This window comes from Gigantopelta aegis, chromosome 14 (assembly GCF_016097555.1).
Source record: "Gigantopelta aegis isolate Gae_Host chromosome 14, Gae_host_genome, whole genome shotgun sequence".
Lineage (NCBI taxonomy): Eukaryota > Metazoa > Mollusca > Gastropoda > Neomphalida > Peltospiridae > Gigantopelta > Gigantopelta aegis.
This window is the reverse complement of record NC_054712.1, coordinates 8,282,895-8,306,882: the sequence shown is the minus strand read 5'-3', so window position 1 is coordinate 8,306,882 and position 23,988 is coordinate 8,282,895. Positions and strand designations below refer to the sequence as shown.

The window sequence follows — 23,988 nt, the reverse complement described above, 5'->3', positions numbered from 1 at the left end:
AACGTTATGGGGGAGGGAGAATGTATTTGTGAAGATTTACGTAACGTTTTCTGAATAAAATAATTTAATGCAGCCAATCGTTGATATTTGTTTTATAACGGATGCTTTTTTAAAATCTAGTATTTAGTGCTAAAATAATCAGAAATACAAACAGAATTTCCAACAGTCTTGGCCAAATTAATTCATTATGAAAGGGGAATTGGGGAAGGGGGTTGTTGACAAATTTTAGAGGGGGTTACCTTAGCGTTATGTACGTTAAATGGGGGAAGGGTTATAAAAAATACCAAATTTAGTGTTATGTAATTATTGAATGGACCATATAATTAGATTAATTACAGCATTATTTAGTTTTATAATTAATTACAGTAATTTTAGTTTAGTAGTATTTAACGGTTTTTCAAAATTGTCTTATTGTCCTTGTTATAGATTGAGTTTGCAGTTTACTTGTGAAAAAAGCTTCCGGTTCCGGGAGACAACTCTGATGAAAACATGGATGAAAATGTCATTTGTTTATTAAGGTTTATTTAGGTACTCTTGTTTTGCAAAAACAGAAGACTAATACATCAAATGATGGGTTTTTAATTTGTATTACACATTTAGATATATAACCTTAATGGCTGAATCTGGAAGACATCACAGGCAATTAGCTCAATACTTAAACAAACACAAATCTCAAGGTAAACAAAATGGTAACGAGGGACAGGGAAAAACGATAGCATCTCAAAACAGTTTGACTTTACATCATAATGATGTACGTGGAAATCAACAGAATCAGCATAAGCCTAGCAGCTTGAGGTAAATTATCTCATACAATATTATTTAACAAAGGTAGTTCGTCGTTTCCTTAGCATGGGCCAAATGACAATGTAGCCCAGTGGACACATTGCTAACTTTAGACAATATACCGGCCTCGGTGGCGTCGTGGCAGGCCATCGGTCTACAGACTGGTAGGTACTGGGTTCGGATCCCAGTCGAGGCATGGGATTTTTAATCCAGATACCGACTCCAAACCCTGAGTGAGTGCTCCGCAAGGCTCAATGGGTAGGTGTAAACCACTTGCACCGACCAGTGATCCATAACTGGTTCAGCAAAGGCCATGGTTTGTGCTATCCTGCCTGTGGGAAGCGCAAATAAAAGATCCCTTTCTGCCTGTCGTAAAAAAGAGTAGCCTATGTGGCGACAGCTGGTTTCCTCTAAAAAAATCTGTGTGGTCCTTAACCATATGTCTGACGCCATATAACCGTAAATAAAATGTGTTGAGTGTGTCATTAAATAAAACACTTCTTTCTTTCTTTCTTTAGACAATATAAACGTTTGTCTACCGTATATAGACACGTCGTTTTTGTAGATCAAATTTAATTCACCATTACTAATAGAGGAGTGAAATCTGTGTAAAATACTGTGTACCATCAATGTCGGGTGTATTGGATATATATCAGAGAGAGAGAGAGTGAGTTTTGCAGCCCCCACCTTCTAGTTAAAATTCTGCTTTTCTGTAATCAATTCAGTTAATGACCTACAACCACCCACCCACCCCTCTGGGAGCACTTGGGCTACTTTATTGATGATAACTGTTAATTAAATGAAGAAAATGGTGAACAACCATGGAAATGAGTGACTTGAAATTACCTATAATTTTGTTTTAACAGTAAAGTAATATTTTAAATATCAGAATGTGTTTTGTTGCATTTTTTCTAATTGGGAAAAGTAAATACACGTTTTTATACAGTGTCATCACGAACGCATTGAGTATTATACAAAATATATATTTATTACCTTTAATGTTAATGATTTTCCCACCATATCTAAGTATATAAAATTCAAGACCGCCCTGTGTAGGAACGACCTGTATAGAGCCGTTTAATACTCACACACGCACATGTTATACATATAAACATGTATATTTTATTGAGTATTATCCACAATATACATATGTTTTCTTTATTATTACTGACTCTCACCCACCCCTCCCATAACTCAGTACACGTGTAGACAAACAGAACTCAGTACACGTGTAGACATGCAGAACCGTGCTGTGTAGGAATGTCCTGTACAGAGCCGTCGTCACTATATTAAAAAAAAAAATGTTATATATATATATATATATATATACACGTTATTTATTGATTACTATCTTTATTATTACTGACTCTCCACCCACCCACCCCCATATCTTAGTACACTGCAGCGTATACTATATAGACCGTCCTGTGGAAGACCGCCCTGTGCAGAGCCGGTAAGATTTTGGCTCCTTATGAAATCACTTGGCTGATGGTGATACATGGTCAATCTAGGATCGATCGCCGTCGGTGTACCCATTTCTCTGTTTTTCATTCTAACCAGTGCACATCAACTGGTATATCAAAGGTCATGGTATATGCTATCCTGTCTCGGATGTAATGGGTTTCCTCTCTAAGACTGTTCAAATCGCCAAATGTGGTTTTTTGTAAATTATAGTTAAGTAACCATTGAGCTAAATTTGATTACTGCACTGATGAGCTGTGCCTCAAATATCCAAACATAATTCTAGAACAGTTAGAAAAAAAAATTGGGAGCCCAGTGGTAAAAGCGTGGTCGGTGTGGGATCGATCTCTGTCGCTGGGCCCATTGGGTTATTTATTGTTCGAGCCAGTCCACAACAAACTGGTATATCAAAGGCTGTGGTGCATGTATCTGTCTATGGGATAGTGCATATAAAAGATCCCTTGCTACTGTATGTTAGAATTACCAACTATTTGACATCCATTAGCCGATTATTAATAAAAGAAAATCCCCACAATGTGCTCTAATGAAGTTGTTAAACAAAACATTTTTGGAATACATAAATAAAGCACTGGTGATTCTTAAGATTGCAACTTTTAAACGTAACTATTCACTACATTACTGATTGGCCGTTCGCATGACTTGCACGTTTCTTAACTGACATATACTGGCCTTGGTGGCGTCATGGTTAAGCCATCAAACATAACGCTGTTAGGTACAGGGTTTGTCACTCGGTACTGGTTCCCACCCAGAGTAAGTTTTAACGACTCGATGGAAAAGTGTAAGGCCACTACACTCTTCTCTCGCACAAAAATAAGCTGAAATGAAATGAACTGACATATGAACAGAATGATGGTTTGCTGGGCTAGCTCTGGGTCCACAGAAAATTTCGCCAAATTATTTCAAAAATTGCAGAAACCCTGTTATTTTATAATAAAATTTCAATTATTACATGAAATTAATTCGCCAAATTAAAATAAAATTTGCCATTTGTTTTGGATATTCGCAATTGGCGAATTTGGTGAGTGCTAGAGCTAGCCCTGGTTTACGTGAAATATTGTGCCTTGAAAATGTTCTCTTCATGTAGGTGTGCAAGAGATGTCTCATAACTTATCTTTAGTATATATATATATATATATATATATATTTCTGTATCTGGCATGTGTGATTAAATTTCAGGGACAAGAATACATCTTCATCAAGATCACGTTCCATGGAGAAGACATTCAGTCACAACAGCAGAAGACCAAAAATCCACGGAAAAGCAACAATTGATCAGTAGGCTTTTATTCCTGAAAGTGTTTGTTTGTAATATACAACTTCCTTTTAAATAATCGTGCCTGCGATATCTGATTGCCTGGTTGTGTGGCTGAAGTGACCAGAGTAAAGTGTAAAAGTAGCTCAACAAGTGCACCTCCCCACGCGCGAGTGGTTCGGTCCAAACATCCCAACAGCCAATGGGATGGCCTAAAATTCTTCACTGCATGCACCCTGTAGTTCCGGTCATGTGACTTCAACTTCCTTCTTTTCCTATCGCTTATTCGGTTCAGACACCCACCACTAAATCTTGATCAGTTGGGTGTTATTCAAATATACATTAAAGTCTACACATGTATATAAATACCATGAGAAAAGAGTGTCTGTGAAGGAATTTTGTAGTAATTATAAAGTTCTACAATAAAATAATGTTCCATGTACCCTTTATTTTGCAGCCTGCCAGATGAAATTCTGTTGAAGATATTCCGCTACCTAGAAGCTCACAGTCTACTCCGAGCAGCGTCGGTGTGTCACCACTGGCAGGGCATAGCTAATGACAAGTAAGACAAAAAGGCAGTCAGTGCTGCGGACATTTTTTAATTTGCTGTTTAGTTGGTGACATTTTCCACCCAAGAATTGTGCCCTGCTTAACCAAACCCAGGATATATTGCAATTTTATTCTTCTGTAAGTAGTGAAATAACAGACATGTGTTGTACGTGTGCTTTGTAGTAGATTGCTGTCCAGTATCTACAAGCCTTTATAAACATTAATTTATTAATTCATATATAAGCCTTAAAACCAGTAGCTTAACCACTACAACTCGGAGTCTGGCGTTATAATGACATGTATATTAAATTTTGGGTTATAGCTAATGTTTGTTTTGTTTAACAATACCACTAGAGCAAAGTGATTTATTAATCATCGGCTTTTGGATGTCAAACATTTGGTAATTCTGACATTATAGTCTTAGGAAGGAAACTTACATTTTCCCATTAGTAACATGAGATCTTTTATATGCAGCATCCCACAGACATGATAGTACATACCATGGCCTTTCATATACCAGTCTTGGTGCACTGGTGAATGAGAAATCACCCATAGGGGACACCAATGGGGATTGATCATAGGCGAGTGCTTTACCACTGGACTACATCCCACCCTGCACTGTAAAGTGATTAATAATTATTTGTAAAATGCTTGTTTTATATAAAACCAACACCAATACAAGTTGCAACAAAAACATTTATATAGCAATACCTTTTTCTGTATTAAGGTGTATTTAGTGAAATTAATAATTAATAACATCTTTTTAATAATTAATAGGATCTTTTTAAAATATTTAATAACTTGTATGTTTTAAAAATCAATAATATCTCTGTTTTAATCATTAGTAACTTCTTTTAATAATAATAATAATTAATAACATCATTGATAGTACATGTATTTAATTTTGCAACTTTTAATATTAATTGTAAACTGATGGCAAGTGTGTTCTGTATTGTGATTGGTTAATTACATTCTTTTTCCAGGATCAAAATGAAAATAACACATGGAAAGCTAATGACGTCATTAGAAAGTGACGTCATTGGCAATTGGAACAGGCCATGTTGACGGTTTACGGGTTTACAGTTAGGTTGTAGCCAGGTATATTTTTCAAGAAATACCAAATATACAGTTAGTTCTGTAGAAAAACAGTTCAGTTTACAATGAACATAATTATATGGAGGTTTTAGATTTGTGGGTGTTATTGTCTATTTGATGCCCACAAATGTTTCATTTTTAACCTCAGGCCTAAAATTTGACCCTTGGGTCAAAAATGACATTTGTGGGATAAATAGACAATAACACCCGCAAATCTAAAAACACCATATAGTTATCTCCTAATTAATATCTTTTTTATTTTAAATTTAGTTTTCTTTGGGAAGAAATATTCCGGCATTATGCATCTAAATTGCCTGGCATCAAGGTGACAAAAATACCGGAAAAACCTCCTTTGTCATACTGGAAACAGTTGTGCATTAAAAGGTAATAAGAGTTTGACTGTATGTTTTTGTGTGTGCTTTTTAAGTTGTATTATTATTATTATTTGAAATTGTAATGTAAGATCACTTGAAAGTCTGTAAGAACAATAAATGTTTATATGTGTACTAATATATACGGTATATAAATCAGGGAATATTTTGTTCAGTATCACATCGCGATTCGCTACGTATTTCAGAGATTGCTACACTAGAAATATCGTTAATCAAGATTTAGAAAACAAAATGTTCCCTGTAGATGAAAGTGAATGACAGGGATTATAACTATCAGGTTTTACATTCCTCTCTTAAGTTTTGTCTGGCACTTAAAAAAAAAATAAAAAAAAAATATTATATAAAAACAATTGGATGTAAGTTAGCACTTGCTCAGTCATTATGGGCACTGTTTAACTCTAACAATATCAGACTTGTCAACCCTCCCGGATTCCGCTGTATTTGTTCAAATCGCCCACCCCCTGCACGGGAGACAATTTCTCCTGTTAAATGACATTTTTGTAAGTAAAAAATAAAATCGATCTCCTTTTTCTCATTCAGAAAATGTCGGCTACTTTCGGTTTCTGAGAATGTAACAGGCCGAATTGTCCCGACTGTTTAACCTTTGCCGAAGTGATAACTGTGGGATATTTATATTGCTAAAAAAGCACATGGAGTTTATAAAATAACGTGTTATTATAATGTTTATTGTCATCTTAATGGCTACGAAGCATGTTGCCACTGATTCAACAGGCTGTGTATTGCCATTCAGTGTTGCCATATATAAAACTATCCAATTTAGTTCTAATAAGGCCTCTGAATTGTAAAATGTCTTCCCACTAGATTACATAATGCAACTATGATGAACCTGAAGTGCCAGACTCTGGCCCAGAGTTGATAGTGATACACACAATGCATGTTAAAATCACATGTCACAGCAAGACAACGAAAAGACCAATTAGCTATATAAACATACTTATATAATGACATTATGTAATGTGTGTGAATTAAAAAAGTCTCCTGCTTTTTGACAAAATCTCTTGCTTTTTCAACACACACCTCCTGCTTTCTCTTGACTAAAGGTTGACATGTCTGAACAATATTCGAAATATATTGTTAGCTCTAAATATTACCTTGACATTTAGTTACGGCATTTGAGCACTACACATTGTCATACATACTGATTTTTTGTCATCCTGCAACCACCATTTGTATTGCCAGAATATAATAGCCAGTTACAGCAAAGTGATCAGCTGCTACTAGATGTTTACATGTAATTGTTAATTTATTTCATACAGACTTATTCAAATGTGTTCAGCTGATGATGTTTTATACCAATGACTGTATTCTTCACGGAAATGCTTTTTTTCTCTAGGTGTTCAGAGCAACGAAATAAATCTGCATTTCACATGCTAAGAGCAATTTATCCGTACACCGGTCTCCCTCGTCACACAGAGAAAGCCCTTAAGTAAGTATGTTTTTAGTTTTTAACTCTACGTTTTTTCCTAAGACATAATTACGGTCAGGGGTAGCTCTGCTACTCGCCAAATTTTAGTTTAGTTTAGCGAAACAAATTCATGTAATAATTGATATTTGTTGGTAAATAACTGTGGTGTTTGCATTTTTGTAGATCATTTGGCAAAATGTTTGGCTCACGCAGAGCTAGCTCTGATGGTACACAGGAGGGGCGGGATCTAGCTCTGATGGTACACAGGAGGGGCGGGATCTAGCTCTGATGGTACACAGGAGGGGCGGGATCTAGCTCTGATGGTACACAGGAGGGGCGGGATCTAGCTCTGTTGGTACACAGGAGGGGCGGGATCTAGCTCTGTTGGTACACAGGAGGGGCGGGATCTAGCTCTGATGGTACACAGGAGGGGCGGGATCTAGCTCTGATGGTACACAGGAGGGGCGGGATCTAGCTCTGTTGGTACACAGGAGGGGCGGGATCTAGCTCTGTTGGTACACAGGAGGGGCGGGATCTAGCTCTGTTGGTAGAACACTTACCTAAGGTGCTTGCATTAAGTCCTTCTTACACGCTTAGAGAATAACTAAAAACCTATGAGGAATTATGAATTATCTGTCCAAAGTGAATGAATGTTGTAAACCCAAGCCTTTGGCAAATTTAATTATAAGTATTGTTTGTTATTTGTTTTATGTTCATCTGGGTATGAATAAAAAACATCTACAAACTTATGTGATTTTTTTTTTTTTCATACCACAATGCATGTAAAAAAAATGACAGGCAATCCTTAAATAAATATGGTAAATAAATAAATAAGTATTGTAAGTTAAATTCTGTATCAGCACTGTCAGTTCGACAAGTATTGTTGTTTTTTCCAACCAGTTATCCCATTTTTTTCTTATTTGCTTTTGGGTTTTTGTCTTCTTCAGAAAAGCGGGCGTGTACTTCCAGCTGAGTTTGTTGGACCGTGACGGTGTTGAACACCTCAGCATGACCAAGGATGTGTTCTATCACACCATGACAGTTACAGTCAGGTGGCACAGTCTGACCAATGTGGCGCCGCTCACCAGAATAAAGAAGATTCAAGTGTTAGCCTGCAATCCTTTGTTTTTTGAAACCAATGGTTCTGCCGTACCCAACAGGTGGATTTACCTTTTGTTTACTACAGAAGTAACAAGCATGATGCTTATGTTTGACACCAAATAGCAGATGTATTTCTCATGCTGGGGTGTCGTTAAACATTTATTCATTCATTGATGCTTACAAAATGTAACATTATGCTTACGAAATGTAACATGATACTTATGAAATGTAACATGATGCTTACGAAATGTAACATGATGCTTACTAAGTTTTACACCCAATAGCAGATGTATTTTTCGTGCTGGGGTGTCATTAAAAAAAAATTCATTCATTGATGCTTACAAAATGTAACATGATGCTTATGATATGTAACATGATGCTTAAGATATGTAACATGATGCTTACAAAATGTAACATGATGCTTACGAAATGTAACATGATGCTTACGAAATGTAACATGATGCTTACGAAATGTAACATGATGCTTACGGGGGAAAAAAGTGTCCATCTTTGACGAGTTATATTATTGTATGGCATTGTCAATACATATGTCAGTCCTTTCATACATCCGTCCGTAGACTTTTAGTTTTCTGAGCATATCTTTCATATCGATTCATATAAGATCATCAAACTTTGCATGCAAGTACAACTTGGGATGGCGGTGTGTTGTGTACCATAACTAGGTCATCACGGCCAACTTTTCACACATTGCTGCACATTAAAAAAAATCCTTGTCCAGGCCCTATCTTTGTTAACAATTCATATATTATCATCAAACCTTGCATGAGTACCATACAACTGTGTGCAACTTGTTGTGTACCATATCTAGGTCACCACAACCTACTTTTGATGAGTGTATCAAGTACCTCACTGGTACTCTTGTTAATAATGGCTTGAATCATCAGTTTTTTCATATACATACCTTTTTATTTTGATGCCCAATAACCAATATAATTTTTGTGCTAGGATTATGGATATTATAATTCTTTCATTTTCATTTGTTCATTTGTTTGTTTGTTTATTCATTCATTTATTCATTCATTCATTCATTTATTCAATCATTCAGTTATATTAAAAAGTAGCATAAATATTCAAATACTTTTCAAAACTAGCTAAAGTATATAAATACATTGGACTCTGTCTAAACCGGATTCTGTGTAATCCGGATCTCTGCGTAAACCGGTCCACTTCTAAAGCCCCGTCCAGCTACCGTTTATCTCTTAGGTATAAATCTCTGCCTAATCCGTATTCTGTCTACTCGGACTCCGGATCAAAAATCAAGAACGAATGAACCGTCCATGCATTAATTACCTCTGTCTACACCGGATTGGGATTTGACTGAACGACGGGCTGCTTAATTAGTTGAACAATGATCGTCAATTGCCAAGTAATCAGGACGCCGTCGCAAGATCAAATACAAAATGTATTCGCATTCCTGTGAAGTTTACTCTTATTGCGGTGGGTCGTTAAATCAATTGGATTAATATTAGTCTGTGTGTGTTGATACCTAACTGATTTCATTTTTATGAATTCAGCGAGTTATACTTGTCAACTTGTTTCCCAACCATCCATGGGTTCAAATGTCATTGTTGATCGCCATTTGTTGATCATTCAAGAACCATAACTCTGGATGAACTCTGTCTGAACCGGTCCTCTATGTCAACCGGACTATTTCGTCGGTACGAAGTTAGTCCGGTTTAGACAGAGTCCGCTGTAGTTAAAATATATTCATGGTAGGAACATTTTCACTATCTTGTAGTGTTTGTGGTGTGTAAATTATATTTTTATCTACATTTGTTTTTTGTAATATAAGTGGGTACAGAAAGTAGTCCAGTGGTAAAGCGCTTGCTTGATGTATGGTCAGTCTAGAATTGATTCCCGTCGGTAGGTAGCCAGTGTACCATGTCTGGTATATTCTGTCTTTAAAATATCCTTTGCTACTAATGGAACAATGTAGAGAGTGTCTATGTCAAAATTACCAAATGTTTGACATCCAATAGCCAATGATTAATAAAACAATGTGCTCCAGTGGTGTTGTTCAACAAAACAAACCTTTTGTAATATAAGCATTCTGTGACATTAAATCCCCTCCCCATCTGTTTTAAAATATGTAAAAATATTGATAATTGCAAACACACATCTAAACTATATGCTTCTGTAAACTGGTCCCTATATGTTTTTCTGTTTTCTTATTGTACCCAACAGTCCCTATCAAAGATCTCTACTGCTGGAGGATGATATCTCGTGGAGGAGCTGGATTGAGAAGAATCCCGCGCTGGTATCTGATGACTTGGTGTCTCTCCACAGACTTCCTTCTGGTCTCGTTATCGCCACCTGGAAAGTAAGTCTGTATATAGTGAGACTCGATAATCCGGACTCCTGTAGTTCGGAAACCCCACCTTACAGACACCTGAAATACAAAACAAACTTTATTCTGTATAAATGTGCTGGTTAATCCGGATAATCAGCTTCCGGAACCAGGACGAACATTATCCAAAATAATTTGTAAAAAATAAAAACAATTTGCTTCATTTGACCGGATGTAATATCTTCCAATAGATTATTTAATTAAAAACAAATGTATAACTTGCTCCGAGTTCGTTCAACCATGGCCAGTAAGCAGCAGTAGTCACCACAATGGTCAGTAAACACCACTAGACAAAATGGCGGAAAAAGGTCTCACACCTCTGAAGAAGTTTAATTGTTGTTTATTTGTTTGATAGTTTTTCTTCAACACAGGAATGACATGGTTCACTGATCTAGATTACCATTTTATTTACATTTTCATTGCCTTTATAAAATGTAATTAATAAAATTAAGACCAACAGTCACTGGTAAAATGTAAATAATCCCAAGAAATAAAAAGTACAGCCTTTAAATTGAAACAAAAATGTTAAGAAATGACTTTGAAAATTACATTGTTAACTTAAAATATAATTTAGAATTATTTTTTATCAATAGATATTGGTTTGCTATTCAAGGAAAATAAGTCTTCAGGTATGATTCAGTACTACGGAAATTCATTAAACTGGACACTCGGGAAAAACCGCTCCGTCCAAATTAACAAGATTCCACTGTATTTATACTCTGTTTGGTGTAGAAGATAGCTGCTTTGGAAATAACACAAATATTCTATTTTTATGTGTAATTTGTAAAAATATTAGTCAAGATAAAACAGCAAAAATATTAGTCAAGATAAAACAGCAATACCCCCCCCCCCCCCCCCATAGTGAAGAATTCTGTTGTCTCATAGAACTTGAAATGATTGGATCAAACCCTCTAGTTGGACCAATTCTTTACCACTGAGCTATGTCCTGCCCTGAATATCCAGTTCCATCCAAACAGATAGACAGATAGAAACTGAGGTTATTATCGTCACTGTAAGGCCATATATGTCCCATGGAACACATAATTTTGTTATACATCTAGCTCATTACCACATATATTATATTGATAATTCATGGTACATTTCAAATATACAAAGGCTAGATCTAGCTCAGTTAGTAAAGCACTTGCCTGAGTTGTGTGAGTCAAACGGCTCAAATCCCCTCGGTGGACTTAGTTTGAATCCCAATAGTTTTTTGTATCTCAAAATTATCAACGTCTTGTGAACATTTTAGGCATGCTTTTAAAAAGTGACTTTTGCTGCAAATAAACAAGTAGACATATTTCAAATGTATATAAATATTAATTAGTGGCAGATAATGTATATATTGTGCTCTCGTTGAGGAGCTTTTCGACGGCAGTAATTTGTATCCAGCAGGACAGAAATGCCATCCAATTTATGGCAATGTTTATCTCAACAACAAACTTATTTATTCATATGCCTAATAAATATAAAGTTGAAAATATTAATTTGTTTAAATATTTTTAAAACAATGATACAACGTGAAATGGTAAAACAGAATTGAGAAAACCATGAGTTATGACGTCAATCGTCGTACAACATGCATTATGACGTCAAGCGTATGTAGAAATCGTCTAGCCCTCGGGTCGGACAGATTTATCTAGCCCTAGGGTCGGACATATTTTTCTAGCACCATGCAAAAGCTGGATAACCCTGTCCAGTGGGCAAGAAATAAATAGATATATACATACTTGTGTTTCTTTTGCTGTTCGGTTTATCTATATTTATAATATCATATCATGTTGTTGTTTTTTAAAAGGATGGCGGGGAGCTTGCTTTTGTCACAGTTGGATTCCATTTCAATCATCTAGTTCATCGCTGTCTTTGGGGCAAAGCAAACAAGTAAGTGATTGTGTCTTTTGTATGTGATCTATGTTTGGCATAATAATAATTTAATAGATGGTGGTAGATGTGGGAGAGGATTGAGGGCCCCCTTGCCACCCCATCCCACCCCACCCCACCCCACCCCACAGACACTCGACCCAACTCTGAAGGTCAGATGACCGTAATATGTTGGCATCTTTCAACACCAAAAAGGTATTTTATTTAGTGGTCATTTTATATGTATGTATGTGTGTGTACATGTATATTGTATGTGCATATTGTGCTGCTGGTAAGAACAAAAATTAAGGTTATCCATGGCATTATTTGTGTCATTATTTTCATCCAGCAGTATGGTAACCACCTTCTGTAAATTATTTGACGCCATGTTTGATAATACCACGTCCTGTGTCGATATGTTTGATTCATATCAGGGAACTGAACAGACAGAACATGTCCAGGGGCCTAATTCACTAAACTCTCGCAACGTTGCGATCTCGCAGTGCAATGCTAAAAGACTTTGCAACGAGGATGCTTTGTTGTCTAGCAGAGCCTAAGAGACCTTTTGTGAATTAGGCTAGCAGAGCCTAAGAGAGCTTTGTGAATTAGGCTAGCAGAGCCTAAGAGAGCTTTGTGAATTAGGCTAGCAGAGCCTAAGAGAGCTTTGTGAATTAGGCTAGCTGAGCCTAAGAGACCTTTTGTGAATTAGGCTAGCAGAGCCTAAGAGACCTTTGTGAATTAGGCCTCATGACAGTAGAATCAAACGTACCCTTAGTCGTTCATTCTATTGAATATTGTTTTTATTAACAAATAAGGTGGGATGTGGTAGAATGCTTGCCTGACGTGTGATGGGTTGCAAGATCGATCATTTCTGAAGGACTTGTTTTTCCCCCCCATCCCAACCAGTGCTCCACAAGCTACTAATACTTTAATCATAGATACTTAGCCTGACCTCAAACAAAAGGCATTTTCTCACTATGGTAGTAGACAGGTCCATGTCAAGTATGTAGTGTCCTACCTATTATAGGAAATTACATATAAAGGATCATTTGCTGATTTTTCTATAATATTAGCCTATGTGGTGGTGTGAGGTTTCTTCTCTTTATTTCTCTTAACCATGTGTTAAAATAACTACCAGTTAAATATAATTCAAAAGGTCATGGTGTGTTATTAAATTAATACCTCTTTTTTTCTTTGTTAAGTAACCTTCAATTAGCCTATTTTTATATGTGAAAAACTGTATGCAGATAGAAAGATATATAGAGGTTATTATACAAATTGTATTATGCGAGCCTCTGGTGAGCATAATACATTATTTTTATTCCTAATATATGATATTGACGATACCGAAATACATGAGGGTAATAATCTCTTTATCATATAATCTCACGCTTAATATAACATGTTTTTGTAAACTGTACATGCAACTTTAATTCCAGTCAGCCATTACGTGATATTCAAATGACGTAAGAATATGTGGCGCGGTGTATTTTTGAATGGAAATGACGTCAAACTCGAATGACGTCATTTTGGATGTCCTTACATCAAAATAAACTAGGGCCTAACGTATTTTGTTTTCTGAATGCTGGACAGCTTTCAGTGTAAAATTGTTATTGAAATGTTTTTATTTGATGACTATGAATGCATGCGTCAATTATGGAGTTTCACCCATGTGCGTTTGCTTAAATGTCAATAAACCTAGTGTCGTGACCTCCATTAATTTACATCTAATTTGCAAAGTTATCAAATTGTTAAAGTATGTAATCTGAAAAATATCACATACTTTGATTACACTGAAAATGTAAGATATTATATGATAAATAGATATATATATATAGATATATATATATAGATATATACACACACATACAATTTATGAAAATAGGTTTAATTTTGTTAGCATTAATCAGGTTTTAGTTTTATAGTTGTTTAATGCTTTGTTGTTTATTTTACTTTTTATAATTTCAGTATTTATGAAATGCCACCCCACAAAGTCATATCTGATGATATTGATCCATGCTATGGTAAGTCAGCTTAATAAAATGAAAAGTGTACTTAAATCTGCTTAAAATAAATTGAATTTGGCTAAATTTACAACATGATTTACATGGTCATAAAGGGTTATTTGAAATGAAAAGGGTTATCTGGTTGTTTTTTGCATTAACCATTATCGGGGTACACCGACACCCAATTCTCAGAGCCATTCAAACTACTAATACTTTTATCATGAACACTTAGCCTGACCTCAAACAAAAGGCATTTTTTCCACTATGTTAGTAGACAGGTCCGAACAACCCAATGTTTTGTACATTCTTTCGTACTGTGACCTGGCCTATCAGTGTATTGCATTATCCCCACTATTGCAGATGACTATTCCAGATCAAGTTTGATTTTCATAGCATTTAGCCATTTTTAACAGAGTTATAGTCCTTGAACTTAGGAGATACAAAAATGTGTTGAGCCTGTACTCTCAGACTGCTTGTTGTGACTTGTTATTTCAGGCTTACATCACTTTTCTGTCACGGTTGAGTTGCGTAATATGAGACAGCCACTGTGGAATCAACAGTTTAAGACAGTTGACTGTAAAAGGGAGGGAATTAGTAAGTATTTCTTAGCTTAAAAAAACCCAATTAACATTTAAAACTTCGCCTTGATCAGCTCTTTGTTTTTGCTGTGACAATAACCGTACGGTGACATCAGTGTTGCCTTGTAAAATAGTCTTATATAATATATATCTTTGTTACCTACATGGTTTACAACAAACAGTTTCGAAATTGTCATATTTTCCAATGCTATATATAATGAATACTGTTATGGCTCACCTCTCATGTCACTAGTCTGTAGCAGCTGCAAGCTTTTGGCAGTTGCAGAATGTGAAATTGACATCATTGTAATTGGCCTCATTGAATGTTATTATCATCGATTGTGAAATGATTACAATCACACTTAGCATTTGTTATAGGTCACATTATCACATTTGCATAAGTGTCACACAAACATGGAACTCATTTGGGAATTGTTTATACCTCTCACTTGGGGTATAAAACAGTTACCAAACTCATTCCATAAATTTTATATGGCACTCCCGCACTTGAAATAATCTCTCTCTTTCTGTACTCTTGGTCTCTGTCTGTCTCTCACTCTCTCTCACTCACACTGTGTCTCTCTCTCTCTCGCCCCCTCCCTCTTTCTTTCTCTCTCTCTGTCTCGTAATAAAGTTGTTTGTGTTTCTCAGGAGGAGACTATGCGTCCTTCATTCTGATCAGGAAACATTTCACCATTGATCACGTGATCATCACTAAGAACTTGAACTTGCCGTGGAAAACTGAACTCTTCAAGGGTATTCTCAAGGTAGGTACAAAATGTTTTAAACCTTTGTAACATGGCATTTTATTAAACAATTTTGATTTGACTGGATTAAATTCTTTAAAATATACACTTGTGCTGAAATGCGTCTTCGAGAGGTGGTGGGATCTAGCTGTTGGTAGATCAATCACCTGAGGAGTTTGGGTCATAGGATCAAACCCCCTTGGTGGACCCATGCTTTAATTGGGGTTTTTCCCATCCCAACCAGTGCCTGATGACTGGTATTCCAAAGGCTGTGGTATTTGCTGTCCTGTTGGTGGTAAAGAGCATATAAAAGGAATAATGTAGAGTGTTTCCTCTGAAACCTATTAACGGATATGTCAGAATTATCAAATGCTTGGTATCCAATAGTCGATAATTAATAAATCGGTGTGCTCTCATTAAATAAAACAAACTTTATTTCAGAACCAATAAATGTATATATATTTATTGGGACATTTAGTAGTAATTACTCACTATAGTCCTTCCCAGCTACATTATAAATTTGTAAATAATTTCATTTTGATTTGATGAAAGAAGGAATAACAAAAATGTAATATTTTTGTGTGCAATTAAAAACAGCAATGGGTTGAGAAATAAATAAACTTGTAGTACATACAATAGTAAGAACAAGATGTTCACTGCTGGGAAGGACTGTAGTATGTCATCTGCTGTGCCATCTTGCCTTTAACTGGGAACTTTTTTTCAGAATGTTGCCTGGCTCGATATTGTCATGTTGGATGAGAGAAACGAGGTCTTCTGGGCAGTAAGGTATGGAAGCCGATCTTAATGATATTCTAAACAAGAAAATGTATTTATCATGTAATTATAGTAAGTAGTTAAAAGGGATCCATTAGTTGCAGGAAGGTAGTCAGGAATGGATGGATGAATGGATGAACGAACGAACGAATGAACGAAAAACAAATGAAGCAAGGAAGGAACGAATTAATTAATATTTGAAACCTCAACACAATGCATTACATGACCTACATTCTTCTCCCATGTCACATTTTGGTGTATTTGAGGGCAGAACGTAGCCCAGTGGTAAAGCGCTCACTCGATGCGCGGTCGGTCTGGGATCGATCACCGTCGGTAGGCCCATTGGGTTATTTCTCATTCCAACCAGTGCACCACGACTGGTATATCAAAGGCTGTGGTATGTTCTCTCCTGTCTGTGGGATGGTGCATATAAAAGATCCCTTGCTGCTAATTGAAAAGAGTAGCCTATGAAGTGGTGACAGCAGGTTTCCTCTCTCAATATCTGTGTGGTCCTTAACTATTATGTCCGACATCATATAACCGTAAATGAAATGTATTGAGTGTGTCATTAAATAAACCATTTCCTTCCTTTTTTGGTTTATTTTACCATTTCTCTTTGCAGCTCTCTTATCAAAGCAGATTTACAAAAACAATCTAAGAGTAAGTGTTTGTTTTTATTTCCTTTCTGCATATTTTATATTCCTCCATTAGTCTGATGACTTATCAAATAAAAATAAAAAAAATTCTCTTTTTAATTACACCAGTAAACTCTATTTTTTGTGTAATGATATCTATCACTGGGGAAAAAGAAACAAAGAGAAGATTGAGAGATATAAATACTAGTCCTCTACTAGTTTAACTGGAGGGGACTACAGGTTTTGTCTCTGTCCTTCTGTCTGTCTGTCTGTCCTTCTGTCTGTCTGTCTGTCCTTCTGTCTGTCCATCCGTTCCACATATAGTTTTTGGGACGTTTTTTTCTACAATGCCTCAAGATATTGATTTTGAAATGTTATGTACAGCTCTATTAAGTGCTGTTACAGATCAAGTTTGACTATCATGACAATTTATCAATTTTTCACAGAGTATGGGGACATGTCTTGCTTTAGCAGTACTCTCAGAATGCTTGTTTTTAACTTGAAACAAATATAGAGGTGGGGTCTGGTGCAGTCCTTAGAGTGCCAAGCCTAAGGTGCTTGGTAGACCCACTGGGTTATCTCCATCCCAGTCAGTGCCCCACCACTGATATATCTAAAGCTCTGGTATGTGCTGTTCTACATGTGGGAAATACCCAGTGCTGCTAATGTAAACATGTTGTGACTTTCCTCTGAATGGCATGTCAGAATTATCACTGTGCTTAAGTGGTGTCATTAAAAAAACCCATTTGTTACAACATGCAGTCTACCGTTTTATGGCTTTGACATCCAATAACCAATGATTAATAGATCAATGTGCTCTAGTGGTGTCGTTAAATAAAACAAACAAATCCTTTTTATGGAACAGAGTCTAGTTCACTTGCCTGTGATGCTTTGATCATAGGATCAAACCTCCTTAATGGACCCATTCTCTGATTGGGATTTTTTCCCATCCCAACCAATGCCCTATAACCCTTCTGTCAAAGGCTGCGGTATGTGTTGTCCTGTCTTTGGGAAAATGCATGTAAAATGTTCCCTGTTTTTAAGGGACTGTATTTCAGAATTAATAAATGTTTGACATCCCATAGCTGATGATTGATTAATAAATCAGCATCCTCTAGTGGTGTCGTTAAACAAAAATGAACCTTAATGTTTAACTCTTGCCTCTTGCAGCGTTTGACTTTGACTACAATGGAGAACAGAATCTGGAGGTCCACCTGTCAGAAGACAAGGGCCAGGTGTTTATGGAACTAAATCAGGTAAAAATAGGCTTATTTATTCTAATATCAGCAATTAGTGTATTTCATTGACAACTTTTTACTTCTGCATCTAGTTCTTTCCTCCTTTTACACAATGACCACATAGTGGAGAAAGGAGGCAACACCGTTATTAGTCCCCTACCAGTCCAACCAGAGGGATTAAATTTCATCTCCATCCTTCTATCTGTCCCACATATAATTTTGTGGACGTTTGTTTTAGGTCTTCAGTGTTCGAGATTAAAATTTTTAGGCAGTATCCCAGTTGGATACTAACATTTCAAAATCTGGTATCCCACCTGAGAATTTAGTATCCCACTTAAATGAATTTGTAAAAAAAAATTGTTACATCTATTTTTGCGTAATACTGACATAAATTAATATTAATCAGTAAGTGTTTTGACATTACTAATGATAAACCTACCTGTATCAATATTCTGCATATGTGGAATCAATATCTCAAATAAAATCTGAAGGGAGGAAACATCTCCAACAAAAACAATAGCGACTTAGTAGTTCCCAGTCTATTGCTATGGCATAGCATTAGACAGGGTACAAGCTTGAAAATATTGTTACTTAACTTCACCAGTAAATGACGACTTTCATTGTTTCAGCAAAAAATAAAAACTCGGGATTAAAAAAACCAGCAAAATTATATGATTATTGAAGTTTGGTATCCAAAATGAAATTCTGGTATCCCCGGGATATCAGGATACCGTTAATTTCGAACACTGGTCTTGAGATATTGAGCTGAAATGATTGTGTATAGCTTTATCATGTACTGTCACAGATCAAGTTTGACAATTTACCCATTTTTGATGGAGTTATGGCCTTGAACTTAAGAGATATGAACAACTGTTGGGCCTCGTAGGGGATATATGTTGCTATAGCAGTACTCTCAGAATGCTTGTCATTTCACAGCTGTACATATTTCTGTATGTACACGATTTAAAGGTTAACTTTATGACTTTAGTAAAGTTAAAACCAGACCAAAAATTGTTTTGCCAAGCTATAGTCAAATATCATTATGTATGTTTTAATTTCCAATAAAGGTTATTTCCAATTTATAAAACAATTATTGAAAATCATGCATTAAAATTGCTTTTTTGACTTAAAGGAAAAACGACCCAGAGTTAACTCCCTTGAAAAGTGACATACTAGTAATTGATAAGGTTTTCTCTTGAATGGGGACTTAATTTGTATAAAATGTGTATATGGCATCCTTGTTTTGGGATACAGTTTGGAACGTTTAGTGTAGGTATTTTATAAAACACTTGGCAGCATTTACATGAGCAAAAGTAGGAACAACATATTTCACTCATTATTGGGAATACAAAGTCTACAGTAAAATAGATTGAAACGATATATAGCTCATAGTTCATAATTATACTATATAAAGTTAACCTTAATTAAAATGATGGTGTGACGTAGCTTGGTCGTAAAGCTCTCACCTGATGCGCTGTCAGTCTAGGATCAATCCCTATCACTGATCCATTCGGCTATTTCTCGTTTCATCCAGTGCACTACGACTGGTATATCAAAGGTCGTGGTGTGTGCCATCCTGTCTGTATATAAAAATCCTACTAATGGAAAAATTTAGCAAGTTTCTTCTCTAAGACTCAGGGGTGGGAATTCTCCTCAGATCCGCGGTTTTCCTCTCACGGAACATTGCGTTTCCTCGCATTTTAATCGTCCTTTCCTCCAAAATGTGTCAGATGGCACAGATTTTAACCTAGGATTTCAAGAATATCCGGAACACCTCTTGATTTCCTCTTTTTTTACAGTTCACCAATTCCCACTCCTGGAGACTATATATGTAGGTCAAAAGTACCAAATGTTTGACATCCAGTAGTCAGTGATTAATAAATCAATGTGCTCTATTGATGGTGTTATACAAAAACAAACTTTAGTTTAAGTGAAATGTTATTTTGTGGGTGGTGATCAGTGCCTGTTAAAATCTTTCTGTGTTACAGATGGATGATGGACGATTGTTTGTGACCAGCTTGGAGTTGAAAGTGAAGTTCAGCGCCATCGATGAATGGTTTGGATCATGTTATTCTGAACAGACTAGCCTAACGAAATGAGATGTTCATGAGCCACATGTTTGTGTCCCTCGAAAAGAGGTGTCCGTTGTTTCCAAGTGATTTAATCCCATGGGATCAAACACAGTGATAATGACAATCATGTTGCACAGAGGGAAACCAGTCATAGTCGGGTTGTGGAAGAAGGGTTTACTGCTTAGTATGACCACAAGAGGTCATTTTGCAATTACAGACATATGAATGTTTGCAATTACAGACATATGAATGTTTGCAATTACAGACATGAGAACGTTTGAAATTACAGACATATGAACGTTTGAAATTACAGACATATAAACTTTTACAATTACAGACATAAGAACTTTTACAATTACAGACATATGAACTTTTGACAATTACAGACATATGAACGTTTGAAATTACAGACATATGAACATTTGCAATTACAGACATATGAACTTTTACAATTATAGACATATGAACTTTTACAATTACAGACATATGAATGTTTGCAATTACAGACATATGAACTTTTGAAATTACAGACATGAGAACGTTTGAAATTACAGACATATGAACGTTTGCAATTACAGACATATGAACTTTTACAATTACAGACATATGAACTTTTACAATTACAGACATACATGTAAGAACTTTTGAAATTACAGACATATGATCTTTTACAATTACAGACATATGAACTTTTACAATTACAGACATATGAACTTTTACAATTACAGACATGAGAACGTTTGAAATTACAGACATATGAATGTTTGCAATTACAGATGTATGAACTTTTACAATTACAGACATATGAACTTTTACAATTACAGACATACATGTATGAACGTTTGCAATTACAGACATATGAACTTTTGCAATTACAGACATATGAACGTTTGCAATTTTAGACATTATAAACACAGAACACACAAATAGGAATCGGAGATCACACGAAAAGAAACAGGGAATGTGTGACATTGATGGCAACAAGACCTGAGCATCCGTTATTATTATTCTTCTGTTGGATAGAAAAGGACTAATTTGTTTTAAGAGGGCAGCATAATAAATTAATAACTATATGAAGCATCCACAATCAAAGTTAAGCCCTTCACGTGTAATATACTGTGTGTTGGTTAGATAATATATAGAGAATAGTATACTAGAATAGTATACTAGTGGCTGGGAGATATCATTTATTTTATGAGTTTTGCAAACGTATTTAATGAGCAAAAGCGAATTGGATTATTTTTTTTAACAAGTAACAGTTTAAGATAATTGGTGTGTAACGGATGTATTATTTAATATCCTTAAAACCCAGATTTATATCAAATTTAAAAGTCTGTTTTAACTAAAATTTATTTATAGGCTGCTGCTGGTATGACTAAATAATACATAACAGTGCAATGCATTTTTGGTACTGTTAATTTCATTGGCTGGTGTGGCTTTGGCATCCAGGTCAACACTGGAGCAGCCAATCAGTTGTCTATAAATTGGTATCTCACTAAGATCACCAAGAATCTAACCTGGTATTATTATCCCAATGGGTATATAAAAAATTGAAGTATTTCGAGGCAGCCATCAAAATCATTCAAGTCTTTCATTGGTTATAACCTCATGTTTTAATGTTTGTTGTAAATTGTTCATCATTCATCAGAAGTCACGATCATTTTGTTTTTTTAAGTCCCGGTATCATCCATGATTTATGAACCAGCCGAGTTGTTCAAAATATTGGTCATGCATGATTCTGATAATCCATCAACTCTGCATACCATAATTATTAGTAATAATCAGACATGATTGTTTTGTTTGCAGTTTTAGAAAAAGTTACAAATTCCTGATTCAGCAATGAAAATCAATGTCCATGCTTATAAAACTTTTAGAGTCCGGACTTAATCTATAATAACATCACTTGAATACAATTTGTATGGCATTGTCATGACATTAAAATCTTACATTCATTCATTTCAACTTATTTACGTGCTTATAACCCATCAAGGTTCAAGCACACTGTCCTGGGTATACACCTCAGCTATCTGGGCTGCCTGTCCAGGACAGTGGATTAGTTGTTAATGGGTTAGTGAGAGAGAAGAGGGTGTAGTGGCTTTACACCTACCCACTGAGCCCTTAGAACTCGCTCCGGGCTGCAAATCCTGTACCTTTACTGTCCGATTTACTTTAACCATTGCGCCACTGAGGCCGGTATCTTGAGTCTAAACATTTTATAACCTACTGTTTATTGCACCAATAGTAATTTTGAACAAATCTGCGGTTTGTAAAATCAAGTGGCTTACTTTGAGTGTTTCTCACTAAGTTTCTATTTGAGTCTGAGACTTTATTGTCATGGCAATGCTATACATATTACATGCGTGTGACGGGATTAAAGTTTTTAATCTAGAGTCACATGATTCAGTCTGTCCATTAACAAATTAGCCAATTGCTAATTTTTACACAAAGTGGCTACAAATTTTAGTGTTCGGCCAATAAAATGTTCATTAAATTAATCACATTATAATAATTTTCTACATATATCAGAATTGGTTAAACCAAACTTTGTTCCAGTATGAGTCCTGTAGCTAGACTAAGACTCTTAATGTTTTATAAGCACAAAGCCTGATGGCAGTTACACAGAATGGACTTCAGCTGACCTAAAACAAAGTAAAGATTTTTTTATATCTGTATTGGCCAGCCAACTGTTTACTTGCTACCTAACTCATATTGGACTTTATTACCCATCATGGCATGTGGTTAAAAATAGCTTGGTTAATATCAAAGTGTTACGTCACACTAGAATGTAAAGTGAGACATAACACTTCGATGTCATATGATGTCATACAACTGCCGCACCATGACCTAAAGCAAATGAGTTCAGTCATATAAATTAAATTAATTAAGGGTAATACATAGAATATTAAACTTGCAACCATCACATATCATGTTTTGTCCCTTGTGAGCAGAGGAGGGTTTTGATTCCCAAAACCAACCCCCTGCACATGCACCTGAATGGGTATTACATATCTGAATAGTTATTTATGCATGTTGTTTAAAACCAGCACAAATAAAAAAATTCTAATATAGCAATACACTATGTATGTCAACTACTTGTGATACTGTAGTTTTTAATGTAAAAATATGTGATACTTTTAAGCATTTTTATAGCTCAGTAATTGTGATGTATATTTTTATGGTTGATTATTATGTCAATACTTTTTTGTACACAGCCAGTTATTTTGTCAGGGTATTTTGTAAGTGATTGGCCAGTATTACGCTATACTTGTGTAGTAGCCAGTGTGTAATTTGTGTCTGTCCTGTTACAGATTTTAGGTGAGATACAGGTGTTATCATCCATTAAAGGCTTTTGTAGGAGATATCGGTGGCACTCTAATTTGAGATATCTTTTGAGATATTTTCCACAGGAGATATCGCTTATAATCTTGATTGGTCAAATTTTAATCACTGTGTTTGTTTCAGCGCTAAACCTATCATTAGTGACATCACGCCACTGTCGTTCTGCTAGTTAATGAGTCTACTGCTGCCAACAATAGTGACATTCAACCCACATTACTGACATTGTTTACAACTGTTGCAAATGAAAAGAATGATAATGGATGATAAAAAGAATGCCCCCCTCGTGTCTTGT

At 35.6% G+C, this 23,988-nt stretch overlaps 1 protein-coding gene across 1 annotated transcript; it reads left to right on the top strand.

Annotated features, from left to right (window-relative positions):
• Positions 1-500: 500 nt before the first annotated feature.
• Positions 501-23,006, top strand: LOC121388865 (F-box only protein 15-like). The gene is made up of 15 exons (XM_041520385.1): positions 501-795; positions 3,442-3,540; positions 3,975-4,079; positions 5,432-5,545; positions 6,908-7,000; positions 7,927-8,139; positions 10,286-10,421; positions 12,247-12,329; positions 14,277-14,332; positions 14,810-14,908; positions 15,544-15,659; positions 16,363-16,424; positions 17,035-17,072; positions 18,218-18,303; positions 20,274-23,006. Exons 1-15 carry the CDS (start codon positions 614-616, stop codon positions 20,382-20,384), a joined length of 1,593 nt encoding a protein of 530 aa, XP_041376319.1. The 5' UTR covers positions 501-613; the 3' UTR covers positions 20,385-23,006.
• The last annotated feature ends 982 nt before the right edge of the window (positions 23,007-23,988 follow it).